Source organism: Solanum stenotomum, chromosome 4 (assembly GCF_019186545.1).
Source record: "Solanum stenotomum isolate F172 chromosome 4, ASM1918654v1, whole genome shotgun sequence".
NCBI lineage: Eukaryota > Viridiplantae > Streptophyta > Magnoliopsida > Solanales > Solanaceae > Solanum > Solanum stenotomum.
The window spans coordinates 25,920,851-25,936,501 of record NC_064285.1 but is presented as its reverse complement, the minus strand read 5'-3'; the positions used below and the strand labels follow the sequence as shown (position 1 = coordinate 25,936,501).

Sequence of the window (15,651 nt, the reverse complement as noted above, 5' to 3'; positions counted from 1 at the left end):
GTTGTAAAATGGGGGCTTGGAATTCAAATTTGAGCATTCTGTCTCTGTGCATGCCGCCATAGCGGGACAAACGCAATTTAAGTCGGAAATAAAATCCCAAAAATGTTTTATTCTGCATTTTTTGACTTTGAGAGCTAAGGAACGACCCTAGGGGTTTTTGTGACAGTTTTCCACCATTCTTGAGGCTAAAGGTAAGGTTTTCACTTTCCGAATCCATTTTCGATCCGTAGAATGTAAATTCGTAGGTAATTATTATGGAGGAAGGGTTTTCATCTGAAACTAATGGTGGAAAAATCCCTAAATTGGGTATTAGGATCTTAGGTTTGGTTTAGGGTTATTGGGTTTGTTATAATCTGGATAATTAGGCCTTTGATCGTTGATCCTTGCGTTAATTGTATATTTTTAGACCACGAACAAGCGAGAAAAATCCGAAAAGGAAGATTCAAGTGCCTTAGGGGATTCAAGCTTGGATTCGAGGTAGGTGATGGTTGTGATTTCATGATTGTGTGATATATGTTTGTTCTTGCTTCATTATAATACGGGTATGTATGAGAATGTTGCACTATTGATCACACTACTTGTGGATGAGGATAGATGAATAATTGTATGCCATGAATCACCTCTTGATGTATGATTGTGAGAATATGCATTGTGATTGTGCTTGTGGTTTGTTAAATGGATTGGGTGTTGCATTTCGACACACTAACATGGGATCGGTTGCCACGTTCCGACATAAACATGGGATCGGTTGCCATGTTCTAACATAAACATTGGATCGGGTACCACATTCTGATATGCTAACAGTTTGGGCTTGGATTCCATGAGAGGACCATTGATTTGACATAACTGTATATCTTGATAAATGTGAAATTGTTCATTGTTCGTAAATGATATCAATATTGTGTATATTCGGTGTATGCATGTTATTATATTATTGTAATGACTTATGTATGTTGCACTTAATGGGATAGTCGCGTGATCCTACCAGTGTATTGTGATTGTGTACTGATACTGCACTTGCTCTTTCTTTGTTGAGTACATGGCATCTTCAGGTGGCTATTGATAGACCTCAGCTAGGTGACTATTGAGCGTGATCAGATTCAAGGGTGAGCCAGTTCTTTCAGACTGCCATGGATCTTTCTTATTTAAGTCCAATCTTTTCGCACTCAGACTATTTGTTAAGATGTTTTTTAGTTTCGGGTTGTACCCCTTGTTCTTAGACTTGTCGTTAGTAGATTTTTGGTACAATGACTTTCAGGTTCTAGGGGTTGTTCTTCCACATTAGTTTGGTTAGTTGTTTGTTAAAACCTTGGAGTTTATGGGGACTCTATTTTTATTGTCATTTAAACTTGCTTCCGTATCTTTAAATGCCTTAGTTTTCATAAAATTTGTTAGTTTGGGTTGTAGTAATGATTCTCCCACTGGAGGGTTAGTCTGGGTGCCAATCACGACGGTCTGGATCGTAATAGTGAGAAATTATATACACTCATTATTATTCTTTGTTGCAAAAAATTAAAAGTCTCAATATTTACTACTTTAATAATTCAAGATATTTGTCTCTTTTTTATTGTATTTTTTTTCCTCTTTCAATTTTGTTAAACACAATGGAGTAGTACAAAAAGAGAAGAAGTTTATTTGCTTGCTTTCCTATTAAAACTTAAACACCCAACAAATGTTGAATAATACATGAGTTGTTTTTGGTCTTCATTATTTTACTTTTTCCTTCCTTTTTTTTATATTAAAATTCTTATCTCCATAACTAATACCTAATTGAACTTTTACTTTAATTAATATTATTACTCGTTTCTTTAAATTTTCATATTCATAACTCCCAACTATATAATTTTAAAATTTAAGATACCTTATGATATTGATTTCTTCAATCTTGTCTATATAAATTCATATTTTTTGTTTCATTAGATTCCTACTCAAAATTATTATTTTTATTCCATATTTAAAATAGTGATATTCTATATTATTGTTGTAGTATCAGATTTATACTTTAGTTTGACTCCATGAAAAGACTCTTGGATATAAATGGAAGGGGTGGCTGATAAAAGCTCAAAAATAATTGCAATGCTTATCTGATTTTTTTATCATCTTTGTTTTTGTGATTAAGGACTTGACAAACTTGTGTTGTTATTTTTCTCTTTTTACTTACTTTTTCTTATGTTCTCTCTATTTATTTTTTTAAATTTAGGTTCTTATAAATTTTTTTAATTGTAGTAAATTACATTTTCATTTAGGCTCAAATTAGTTATTCGTAACTTTGTCAGAACATAACTAACTACGCCAACAAACGTTCAAATTTTATTACTCATGACTCAAAAGAAATGCATATTAAGTATTGAAATACGCAATTCTTAGGTATTTTTTATGGTGAAGAGCCATTTACATTTGTTCATTTCTTCTACTTCTAAAGAATTACCAGAATAATATAAGATATAAAGAAAAAATAGCAATAGAGGTTTATTTAGATGATAATGAAAAATAGAGAAAAATAATTATGTAGACGATGATGAATAAGAGAAAAAACAATATGTTAAAGTTATGATAACTCATGTCTCTTATCTTCATTATAACTTTTGCTCTTAAATATTATTGATAACTCATGTTTGTTTCATTTTTATTATTTTAAAAATATTTCTTTAATGTGTAAATAGTAAACAAATGTGATAATAAAGACTGAACGTACAAGTTCAAAATCTTTTTAAAATAACAAAATTAATGTTTTCATAAAGGGAATAGGCTTAAAAATGCCCTTAACCTATTAGAAATGGTTTAAAAATGCCCTCCTTCCACCTATTGATTTAAAAATGCCCTTAACGTTTTCTTTAGGTTCAAAAATGCCCTTTCAGAAATATGACATGGAATTTAACTAAACAAATGGCCAATTTTCATTGGTCAACAAAATTATTTTATCAAATAAAAAAACCTCACCCAAACCCATTTTCAACTGGCACTTCGTGCGACCTCTGTTCTTTATTCATCCTCTTTTCTTTCTTTAAAAAACAATAGCTTTCATCCCCAAAGTAGCTAAGTTGCATCAATTAACTTGACAAAAAAATAACAAAATTGCAGCTTTTAAGCCCAAAAAAGAGTAAATTTCAACCCAACAAACGACAATTAAAATGAAAGCTTGAAACCCAAAAAATAATAGCTAAATGTAGATTGTAAACCCCCAAAACAACATTTTAATCCAATAAAATAGCGACTAAAATGCATAGTAATATTAATCACTGATGCCGCAAGGTGGGAATTTACATACAATATTCATTCGCATCCACATTATGAAATGATTTACAATCAATCTTCAATAACTATTACACGATTAACCTTGACTAAGAAACTAATCTTTTATACATTAAATAGGAAGAAAGAAAACACAAATTAAACAAAAAGGGTAGATGAGGAAAAGGGGAAGGGTAAGAAAGAAAGAAAGAGACAAAAGTTGGGTTAGATTAATTTGAAATGGGTTTGGGTGGGTTTTTTTTATATTTGATAAAATAATTATGTTGACCAATGAAAATCGACCATTTGTTTAGTTAAATTCCATGTCATATTTCTGTTAGCTAAAGGGCATTTTTGAACCTAAAGAAAACGTTAAGGGCATCTTTAAACTAATAGATGGAAGGAAGACATTTTTGAACCATTTCCAATAAGTTGAGGACATTTTTGAACCTTTATTATTTTCAACTTAATACATAAGTTGTTGTTTCAAAATATGACCTCTTATTTCATTTACTTCGCCATTTATGCACTCTAAATTGTTTGGTCTACCATTTACATATAATGTCTATTTAGCATATTGAGAAAACACTTGAAAAGAGATATCATGTTCAAGATGAAGGCAAAGTTTTATATTGTCTTTTATGTCATTGACTTGAATATAAATATTTCATACTACTTCATTATAATAAAAAAATTATCAATTCATAAAATTATTTTTTAGTAAAATAAATTAATTTATTAATTTCTGTTACAATCGGGCGAAGCGCGGATAGTTTCACTAGTTTAAAGTAAAGTACTCTTTACTCATGAAAATATGGGTAAACTTGTATTTTACCCAACCCATTTGTTATTCAATCCATTTTTACCCATATGAAATATGAACGGATTGAATTATTATCCATTTTATGTTGACCAATTTTCAACCCACCCAAATTTAACCCATCCCGCCCATTTACCACCACTAAATTGTCAAGTCATGTCTCTTAAAGTTATGTTAATGAGATGGACAAAGAGATACTGAAGAAATGCATTGAAAAATAAAATATTTAACTTTTTAAAAAAAATTTATGTTGATTTTTTATTATATAAATAAATTTAGTTACGATATTGAGGGTTTGACTTAGAATATAGGTAGCTATGGGTGGAGTTGATCTATGAAAAATTAGATAGTGATGATTTTAATGACCAGTCAGATGCATTATAAAATACTCTAAGTTATTGTGTCAAATGCAAGATTTTTAATGTATTTCTAGCAATTATTTTTTGTTCTTGATTATGTTTTTTTTTGTAGTGCATATTTTCAAAGGTAGAACAATTTATTTTTTTTTGAAATTTCTATTTTTATAGATATAAGTGCTTGAAAGTGTAGATTTTAGATCTTGAATATTGAATACATTCAAAAACTGCATGATGATGCTAACATTATGTAAATTAGAAAATTTTAAGATGAATCAATTTGATTGCGATTCAACTTCTTTTATGTTCTTACAATGTTGTGTTACTATTATTTCTTTATTTGTTAGCACTATTCAAGATGATAAAGACATAAAAGTCAAGATTATTATAATTATCTCTATATTCTTTTTTTTTTCGATGATCCGCGCATGGGTACTTATACTAATTTTATCTTAATATATAATAGCAACATTTTTTCAGTTTCCTCCACAAGTGTAGGAAAGAAGTTGCATTTTTTAGAGGATTAATATGGATATTAACTAAATTGGATAGAGTATTAAATTACATTGTATTACTTCCTTCACACACTTTTAATTATTGTGTTGCATTTTTCGAAAGTCAAATTGACTAATTTTCAGTGTCAAATTAGATTCAATTAATTCAATGTTTTGATCAAAAAATTTAGATATTCAAAATTTCAATTTTTTGCATATTAATATAATGAAAAATACATAATAAAATGTTAGTCAAATTCTTATTATATGACTTGAAAAAAAGGAAATCATGACAGTTAAGAGCGGACAGAGAAAGTAATAGTAATAGCTATTTTAAGAAAGTTTAAGAAATATATATTGTACTTTGTACCTGACAGTCTCAAGAATCGGTCAAACAACGATATGGAAGTAGTAACTACTTCAGCAGATACTCCTCTTTCAACTTTTAGATTGTGTTTCCTATTTCTGATTACTTTCTTTAACATCCATGAATCTTAGTAAACCAAATTAGAATATTGGGGTTTCAAAATATCAAGATTTAAAAAGAAAAATTCCTCTTTGTTTTGATCTTTTCCTCTTTTTCATTTTTTCCAATTTAGATTACAAAAAGGTAAATGTATTTTGATCCTCTGCCAACAGAGTTTTGTTTCCCATTTATTTTTTTTAGCTAATGAAGGTCTGATGAATCTATTTTTCTTTGGTATTGCAGGTTTATCTATAATATTTGATCAAAGAATTAACTTTGAGAGGTTTAGTTGTATAGGCAAGCATGTGATAATAATAATTTTCTCTTTTATCGACATAAATCTGTTTAGATTAGAAGATGTCTTTGTTTATTGAAAAGAGCATGCTAGCATCCAGATTTCTATCTTGTCTAATGGCCATTTCGATTTCCGTCTTGATTGTTTCTTCATTGTCACTTGTCCAATTTGCTGATAATTCATTCATACCAAGTTCAGTGTATAGGTTAATTCTTGCTAATCCTAATTCTTCTCTATACTCAACCTCATGTGTAGAATCTAAAACCCCTTTTTTGCCTCTTGAAACATCATTTGAAAAAAACGCGAAAAGCCACAATACAACATCATATCAAGCATCCAGTTCTATTAGCAATTCAAGTGGATGTGATACTAAACAAGCTCTTCTTAGGGTGTATATGTATGACTTACCCCCTGAATTTCACTTTGGGCTATTAGGTTGGAAAGGAAACGGAAAGGAAATGTGGCCTAATGTTGATATGCAGGGTCAAGTACCCTCATACCCCGGTGGCTTAAATTTACAACATAGCATTGAATACTGGCTTACCCTTGATCTTCTATCGTCTAATATTACAAGACCATGCACTGCTATTAGAGTGCAGAATTCAAGTGAGGCCGATGTAATCTTTGTCCCATTCTTTTCGTCTTTGAGTTACAATAGGCATTCTAGGCCTCCTGGAAAGGGAAAGGTCAGTCTAAATAGAATACTACAGGATAGAGTGGTAGAGTTTTTAAGAAGTAGACATGAGTGGAAGATAAGTGGTGGGGTAGATCATGTGATTGTTGCTCACCATCCCAATAGCATGTTGGTTGCAAGAAAAAAGTTGAGCTCTGCAATGTTTGTGCTTGCAGATTTTGGAAGGTATCGAAAGAAAATAGCAAATATTGAAAAGGATGTGATTGCTCCTTACAAACATATCGTCAAGACATTAGATGCTAACAACTCACCCTCTTTTGGGCAACGTCATATATTAGTTTATTTCCAGGGGGAAATTTATAGGAAAAATGTAAGTTGCAAATCTGTTTTTGCCTTGTTTCTATCATTTTTATGCTTGGAAAAAAGGATCAGTTTGCTAGTCATGTTATGGAACTGAAGTAGATGATAGCTTTTGTTTGCTTATATAATACCAGGGTGGAACAATCCGTCAAGAATTATACCACCTTCTCAAGGATGAAAAAGATGTACACTTTTCTTTTGGAAGCATAAAATCAAATGGTGTTAGGGAGGCTGGACGAGGAATGATGTCTTCCAAATTCTGCCTATATATAGCTGGAGATACCCCTTCATCCAACCGCTTATTTGATGCTATTTCTAGTCATTGTATTCCTGTAATTATTAGTGATGATATTGAGCTACCATTTGAAGATATTCTAGATTATTCCAAGTTTTGCATTTTTATTCCTTCTTCGTATGCTGTAAGGAAGGGATATCTTCTAAATTTCCTTAGAGGAATCAAGGAGGATCAGTGGATCAAAATGTGGAAAAGGTTGAAGGAGTTCACAAAACATTTTGAGTACCAATATCCATCCCAACCTAATGATTCAGTCGATATGATTTGGCAGGTAATTGCAAGAAAGTTGTCGTATATACAACTGAAGGCTCATCGCCACAATAGATATCGTACTTCATAGCTCATCGTCCATGCCCACTAGTTCTATAAGCAAATTAGCTACCTCTGAAACTATTTATCTATTTTTATTCATATTTTTGAGAGTGCCTTGTAAATTCAATTCATAATGAAGTTACATATACAAGTTTATGCATTGTGGACTGTTCTCCGGCAAAAATTTATGTACCACCATAAAACTATCATTGATGTGAACGCGAATTAACCCAAATATGTTAATAGCATAAGTGTGTCCCTACGATGAAGAGCATTGCGGTACAGAAATAATGTTTAAAAAGATTAATAAAAACCTAATCTATTTGATTATGGCTCTAGATTGACATAACATATAACCTTCTTCATACTTTCATCTTCTTCTTTTGAATAAAGGAACTATTCAAACACAAAACAATTTATTATATGAGAAACTACATAACTAGACATACTAAACTACTGTATATCATATTATTATTATTATTATTATTATTATTATTATTATTATTATCTATATTATCAAAATATTACATATTTTACCCCTAATTAAGAGTTTCTTATCATATATTGAGAAAGGTACACCTAAATACGTGTAATTCTACTCCCAAATACACTTAAATAAGGAGAGAGGCGAGCGAGATGCGGAGGAAGGCGAACGAGATTCGTAATGGATCCTAGATACATGTGAATCACTATAGATAAACACTAGATAAATGTATATGTATGTATCTGGTGTGATTCACATGTATTTGGATACAAGATACATAGGAGAGTGGCAAGCGAGATGGGAGGGAGGCGAATGAGATTTGTTATGTATCCAAGATACATTTGAATAACTTTTTGAATTTCATTCTCCCGGAAATTCGGGTTGCAACCAAAAACGAAACTTCGTAACACTCTAATTAGTTGTGATCCCTCTTGTTGAAAAGAAAGATGCGTCTCTTTTTTTTCTTCCATTTGAATATAGTGTATCTATAATAAATTATACCTAATTTTGACCTCATGTATCCAGACGTATCTAGACGCACTAAAATCTTGAAAAATTTGTAAAACTGCAAATTATAGTGTATCTAAGTAATTAGCTATGAGTACATAGTTTCTTAGCACCTATTGTGGATGGGCTCTGCTCCTTTTTTGACATTTCTTTTGTTTGATTGATTGTGACTAAAGGTCGTTGCAATTCAGTTGTTTGTGCATGCCAATAGCCTATATAATTCTAGAACTTGTGAAAAGAAATAACTTGCCTTTTGATAACGTCTAAAACAACTCTCCAATTAAGGAGGTGACTATGATCGTCTGAAAAATAATTATCCAACAAGAGTCAGGGTCAAATTTCATAGAGATTGTCCTTAGGATTTACCATAATCATAAATTAATTCAAAAGAGCATGCATAATTGTGACCTATTGCTTTCTTTTTCGTGTTTAGAACTTTCCTATAGTGACCTCAAGTCATTTATCAGTTGCTTGGACTGAGAGTTCGGTCACCTGGTTGCTCGTTTAGCTTTTGTGCAAGTTTTGTGTTTGGAGCTTTTGAAACATGAACAGTGGACTTCGGTCAAAACTTAAAGAAGACTGCCTCAAAATGCAATTTTGACAGTTGCATTAGCTCCCGAATGTTGATTTTTGCTCTGCGTGATCACGGTGGTCATTTTCTCTATGGTCGAATCCCGGCCCTAAGCTTCGCGAACGTGATGAGTAGTTTGACTACTCTTTTTTAAGAAAGACCAGTCATGAATCAGCTCCAACTTCACATTTCAAAGTGTGATTGTGGTAGTTGTAGACCTCCAAATTGGCTGATTTTCTTTGCCAATTGTCCGGAATAAGCGAGGCTTCACTTTGGGGTCATAAAAAGAACGTCGGGAGTGTGTTTTCGAATGATATGATTTTGGCTGATTTTGAGCTTAAATTGTGCCCAACTTTGGGGCACAATTTTAGTAAGCTCTTCTGGACCCACTGACGGAGTTAATTTTGGGATTTCCAGTGTGGGCCCCATAATTCCATTTTGACTCGATTTTGGGCCCGTCTCAATTTTTTGCGATTTTAATATCTAAACGACTATATTGATGTTGTGATCATGATTTTGATAGTGTGGCCGTGATCAAAGGTTGTTCAGAATGGCAAAGCTTCAAAATTGTGATTTTAGAGCGCGCGTGGTCTGCATTGAGGTAGGCTACGACTTCCTGGTTTTTAGATTATCTTGATGATAATGCTCAAACTACTCCCCAAAGCTAATCAAAATAGTAGGTTGTCATCGTCAATAAATATACCCAACTAAGAGTCGGGGTCGAATCCCACAAGGAATGGTGTGAGGTTAAGGATCCAATTAGTGAATTAAATCGTAACTAATCTCAATGTAGAAAACATGGTAAATGGGTGGATGATTCCATTAAATTTAACAACCTAAATTCGGGTGCACAATTATACCAATACTAAAGCAAGCGAAAGTTCACAAAATTAATTGACTCTAGGGGTGTGGGATTGGACATTGATATCACTAGGGGTAGTATCAAATTGCTCAATTAAACTAAATAATCATGGATAGGTTGGACCATTTTCAATAATGTTAATCTTCTTTTGATCTCATAACACTAGTTTATGAAATCTTTTTTCGGTCTCATTCATGTGACTTTCAAGTCAACCCATTACCTTGGATTTGCAATTAATTAATCACAACAAAATTACAAACATCAAACTAATCACCCACTCATATCGGTCTCTTTCGAGCACCAATGCAAGATCAAAACTAAAATCAAGTTGGCCACCTTAATTCATGAATTAATTACATGGTAACAATTCAAATCCATGATTGACAACTATAAAACTGAGCAATTCAACATACCCACAAAGTTAAATCGACACCCAACCCTATAATCACATCCCAAAAGATTGGGGTTTCAGCCACACATCACAAAGTGTAAAGAAGTTATACCTTGCATGAAATTAGCTATGAGTAACATAAAATTGAGCAATTACAAGCAAATCCACTTTGAATTCAACCTCAATTTATCAAATTCGAGATCAACAATTCAAAAAAAAAAAAAAAAAACTAAAAGTGTTCTTCACTCAATAGGAAGTGTTTCTCTGTCCAAAACCTTCGTTCAAATCAACTGCAATAATGACCGACAAAGTACTACTTTGGCCCAAGAACATATACCACAAATGATATGGGAGAGCCTTTAGCTTCAACTTCGGAGGCTAATCAATAGATGGTTTTGCAGGCAGAGTTTCTTGATTCTTCAAATCAAGATCCAACTTCTTTGGTGAGCGACGAGTATAATCCACCCATCAAGTGCAAACAAGTCAAACCTGACATCAAAGCACAAACAAGGCCAACAACACTCAACAAAACAACAATTTTCCTTAAGAATGATATCACCCATATAATATTGGGAAAATTCAAGACTTTTTGTCTATTTTTCACTAGGGCTTCCAATCACTACCTACGAGTACTCATACTTCCCTTGCTCCAATTCATACAAGAAGAAAACACAACCATGACAATTATTATCACAAAATTACTAAAAAAAGAAATGTAGAACTAGAATAAGACAAAAAGATGATGAAAACGACCAATCTACACAATATAAACAAAAGCCCGACAAGGGCAATAAAAAAACCAATCCAAAACAGTAAAAACAACCTAAAGGGGAGCACTCCCAACAAAAAATGGTATTGTGTCTCACAATACAACTATGAAAATCATAAAGAGAATACGAAGAGAATTCCCGGGCTGCATCAATCCTCCCTACTCGTAGTAGCCTAGTTGTCCTAACCGACGTATGCCTTCTCAAAATTATCTAGCTGAGCTTGAGCCTTCTGCTTCCTTTGGTTCTTCTAGTAGGTATTAAACTCATGTTGTGGCACAAATGACATAGGCCTTGAAGATGACTCACCTGGCCCTTGTGGCAGCCTTATCACCATATCTTTCATAATTTGCAACTCACTAGACAAAGAATCGAATTCTCTAAAATATGAGGTACATAAGAATACTACTCCACATTCACATACTTTCCCGAATCCATATTCCTTTTTTTACTTTTCACCACAGTGCCTTCACCTCACAATTTAATGGGAAAGATCGGATTTTCAAGGCTTAACCAAGTATCACCAGGGTACTCTTCTACTTCATCCTATTTGCACAACTTTGTGATCAAGGATGGGACGATGATGGATGGGCTATCATGGAGCATGAATTCCCATAACTCATTCACTATCAAGTGGCCCACATTCAAAAGTATTTCATAAGGTACACAAGCCATGATATGTGCCCTCAATACCAGAATGTTGATAATGTTCCAACTTGGCGAGAATTAGGAGATTCGACTGCACACAAACATCCATGTTCTAGCTTCAACCATCAAATAGAAGGATATAATCAACATTTGCAATAGCCCATTGAACATTTTTACCTGAGCTTAGTTTTGTTCCAAACCTAATACCCCACACACAATCTTTAGCAATGAAAGTTGCAATGTCATGATCAAAACAATCCATAAAATGCATTTGTTGCTTCACACTTATAACTCACAACTCTTCCCCAAATAGTTATCAACATTGTTGACATCTCTATCTCCATGAGGTTGGTATAGAATTCCCTCACCCATTGCTCAGTTTCCTTGCATGGTTCAGGAGTAAAGAAAATTCATCCAGAGTTTTCTGACCTTTGGTAGAAAGTAGGAAGCATTTTGGCCACCTTCTCAAGTGCATGCCCCTCTTGAGGAACAATTTCTTTTTATCAGATCCTCATAGTAGTTCTTTTGAGCTCGGAGAGACACAAATCGATTTTGGTCATAGTCGACCACAACTTCCTCTTCAATATCAATTTGTTGTGCCATTCTTAACTTTTGGAAATCTGAAAATCACAATAGCATGAATGTGTAAGAAACATGTGGTAAACAATGTTATTTGTTGGTATAATTCAAAGAAAAGGGTTAAGAATCAATCCAGGACCAAAAATAAGACTACTGAAAATTTGAACTCTGCCAAAAAATTGTTGCATATCTCGCAAAAGTGAGATGGTGGTCGCTTAAGCGAACATCATGAAAGTGACCAAGAGGGTGCTAACACGGAAATTGCAAAATCCAAGAGGGGTGGCTTAAGCAAAATTTTTATGACTGATTTTGTGACCCGTGGCCTCCTCAACATGTAAAACCAATATTTCACCCATGTTTCGCACAAAAATCAGTTTCAAAGGTTCAATTCGAACAATAATCAAGCAAGCAATTCAAAAACTCAATCAATTCACAACAAAAACTTCCGAAATTATTTTTGAGTTCTCATGGGCATTTATGAAACATGTGGTGAACAACCTATTTACTTATCAATTTGATCATGAAATGGATACTCAACTTCCCCAAATACGATAAATCAATCCACACTCATGCAATCAACAAATATCAAACAAGATTCAACTAACTCACATAAAAATTTATCCCCCCCTCCCCCCAAGAGAAAGAAGCTAACTAGGACATTTGAGCATTGACTTTCGTAATCATCGGCCCCAAATAAGTGTTTTCGGGATCTTGAAATGTTATTGACTTTGTTCGGTTACATACACCAAACTTCTCTTCAATGGTCATATCAACCCATTCTTCCTCAGAATAAGGCCATGGGATATCCTAATAGGTCTTACAACCCCTAAGCATTTTATTGTTACCACAAGAATCCATAGAAGCAAACTAAAAAAGAAAGTAAAGACAACTATCACAATTTAGATAGAAATAAGTAAACTGTAAATCCTACATAAATTTAATACGCCTAATTGTTCCATGGCACGTACAACTGTTTTGACAATGCTCAAATTACTCTCAAAACAAGTTAAAGAGTAAAAAATCATAAGCAATAAAAATAACCAACAAGAGAGTCAGAGTCGTATCCCACAAGGAATAAATTGTTAGCAATTGAAAAGACAAAGAATTAGGAAATTTTGGGGGACATTCTGAATATGCCCAGGGAAGGGATTAGGTTGGCTGTTGGAGGATCTGTTTCACAATAGTTTGTTATGGAAATTAGAGAACTCCCAAATCTTAGCGGTGCATGTATTCCTAAGAAGTATCTTAAAGTGGACTATCTACGGATCTTTGAGTTTGTCATTAAGGTATAGTTACTTAGATTAAAAAAATGAATTGGTTCCTCAACTGCTGAACTATTCATCTTGGAGGCCTTGAGTAAGGTTGAGTTTATCAATCTTTCTGCCACAATTCTAGAACACATGCAAAAGATCATATCTATTAAGGATGGTACATATGACATGAGATATGGGTACCTTCGGACTTGGAATCTGAATGTGTGGAAGGGGAGACTATGGGAAAAGAGTAATATGTTTAAGCCATTGGTGGAACATGATCAACTCAAGCATGAGTTGGAAGCTATGATAGTTACAGTTGCTAACACATATAAGATCACTTGCCTAAAAGATCAGCTTCTAAAAATCACAATCAGAGGGACCAAGTTGAAAAGAATTGGCAGTCCTAAAGGTTCAACATGATGTCCTGACAACAAAGAATGTTGAACTTCAAGAGAGGCTTCTGAAAAACCATGCTTAGGAAGACACTCTACTAACCTTACTCTTTCAATCCCTTTATCCTAAGCCCTCTTTCTTCCTAAATTCATGTGTCAATCCCCGTTCCTTCTCTTCTATTGAAACTTAATGGGAATTGTCCTGGTTCTCATTCGTAATATTATTTGTAATGTTTTGATTGCTGGTCTTTTGTTTATGAATGTAAAAGGCCTTGTTTCTACTGATTTGTCTCATTACTTTATGCATTTTTACTCAAGCTCAGTATTTCCCAAGTGGCCATAAATTTTCTTGAACTGTATTTCTGTCAACTTGATTTACTGCTTTAACTATTTTTTATGATGTCAAAAGGGGGAAATTGTTAATGTATGAGATCAATGTTAGTTACTTGAAGAGGTCTCGAGTCATGCTGATAAGGGCAACTAGTGAAAGGGGAAAAGTTGAATAAGTTTGTCATCGTCAAAAAGGGGGAAAATGTTATTTTGGAACTGATTTAAAGTTTTGATGGTTAACAAACTTCGGAAATGATGAAATAAGGGGAACAATGCCAGTTACTTGAAGAGTCATGTTGATAAGGGGAATTGGTGAAAGGGGGAAAGTTGAATAAGTTTTTCATCATCAAAAAGGGGGGAAATATTATTTTGGAGTTGATATGAAGTTTTGATGATTTAACAAACTTCGGGTTCTAACAAGGGACCTGGTCGAGGAAAGACTCCATACATGAAAACGACAAAAGACATATGTCTAAAAGTTGTCAAATCTGATGTGGTTGGTGCATGTCTTTTTAAGAGCAGCAGGCTCCCAGCCAATGTCGCTGCTCCAAGGGTTTGTGTCTATTTTATATTAGTCTCTTCTCCAAAAACACAACTCAAGTTTTGGCAAAAAAAGTTTTGAATTCTGAAAATTCATAAGCTTACAAAGAAAAAATCATCTTCAAGGAAGAACACTGATCATACTCAATAAGGGACCTGATGGAGTGCTGAAGCGTCTTTGTTGTATTTTGAACTTTGTGTCTTGTGTTCTTATATTGTAAATCTACTCCTAAGTTATAAAGGATAGTAGATCGGTTGCTTGTCTAAGTCTTTAGGTTGAGTCGGATTAACTAGAGTTAGTTAGTCAAATCATCTATGCTTTAGTCAAGCCTTTTTACATCATTGTTTTGATGTACTCTTGGGTAGAGTTGCCTATGAGTGTCAACTAGATTTAGTTGATGTGTGGGTGCAGCAGAGTTGTTGCTTAGTTCTTCTCTTATCTTTGAGATCTGTAGTTGGTGGCTAGAGTTAGCCTTGTTGGGTTCTTGAAGTCTACATCAACTAGAGTCAGTTGGTTTAGTGGGCGAGTTATTGCTTAGTTTCCTTTGTAGTAAAGTTGTTATAATAAGGGGAGGGATTAAGAGTTTAATGCCTAGGTTACAAGAGTTTGTAATTTGAAGCTTTGCTCTGTTTTGAGTGAAATGGAGTTTGGGTTGAAATTCTGTGAGTACAGGTCGTGGTTTTCATTTTGCTTGAGCAATGAGGTTTCCACGTAAAATCCTTGTGCTTAATTTGCTTTGAGTTATCTATTTTCCACACTATTATTCTGTGAGGGGACCTGGTCCAGTTATCACTGGTGGACGCAGACATTCTAACAGAAGTTCATGAAAACACCGTGATAATCTGGGTTAAATGCGCATGACAATTGAGGAAATTAATTAACAGCTCTCTGCTAATGTTGACCGTCTTCTTTCTAGAACGATAATAAGATGGGTTAAGTACCATCCTTATAAGAATTATTTGAAAAATACGAGTTGTTAGGATGCCTAGCCTATTTTGCTAGGAGAGAATTTCTGATTATCCCCATTGGATCATGCGTCAGAATGAGTGTATGAATGGAA

General features: G+C 33.6%; 1 protein-coding gene across 1 annotated transcript; it reads left to right on the top strand.

Moving 5' to 3' along the window:
* Window positions 1-5,724: 5,724 nt before the first annotated feature.
* On the top strand, window positions 5,725-7,291 carry LOC125861876 (probable arabinosyltransferase ARAD1). Its single transcript, XM_049541782.1, has 2 exons — window positions 5,725-6,666; window positions 6,791-7,291. The coding sequence occupies exons 1-2, from the start codon at window positions 5,725-5,727 to the stop codon at window positions 7,289-7,291; spliced, it is 1,443 nt and encodes a 480-aa protein (XP_049397739.1).
* Window positions 7,292-15,651: the final 8,360 nt, after the last annotated feature.

What these genes read in the sequence shown, in the direction of transcription:
- LOC125861876 (XM_049541782.1), top strand. Translation starts at nt 5,725, where the DNA reads ATGTCTTTGTTTATTGAAAAGAGCATGCTAGCATCCAGATTTCTATCT. An exon ending in GGGAAATTTATAGGAAAAAT is followed by an intron (nt 6,667 to 6,790) that starts GTAAGTTGCAAA and finishes ATATAATACCAG; the next exon opens with GGTGGAACAATCCGTCAAGA.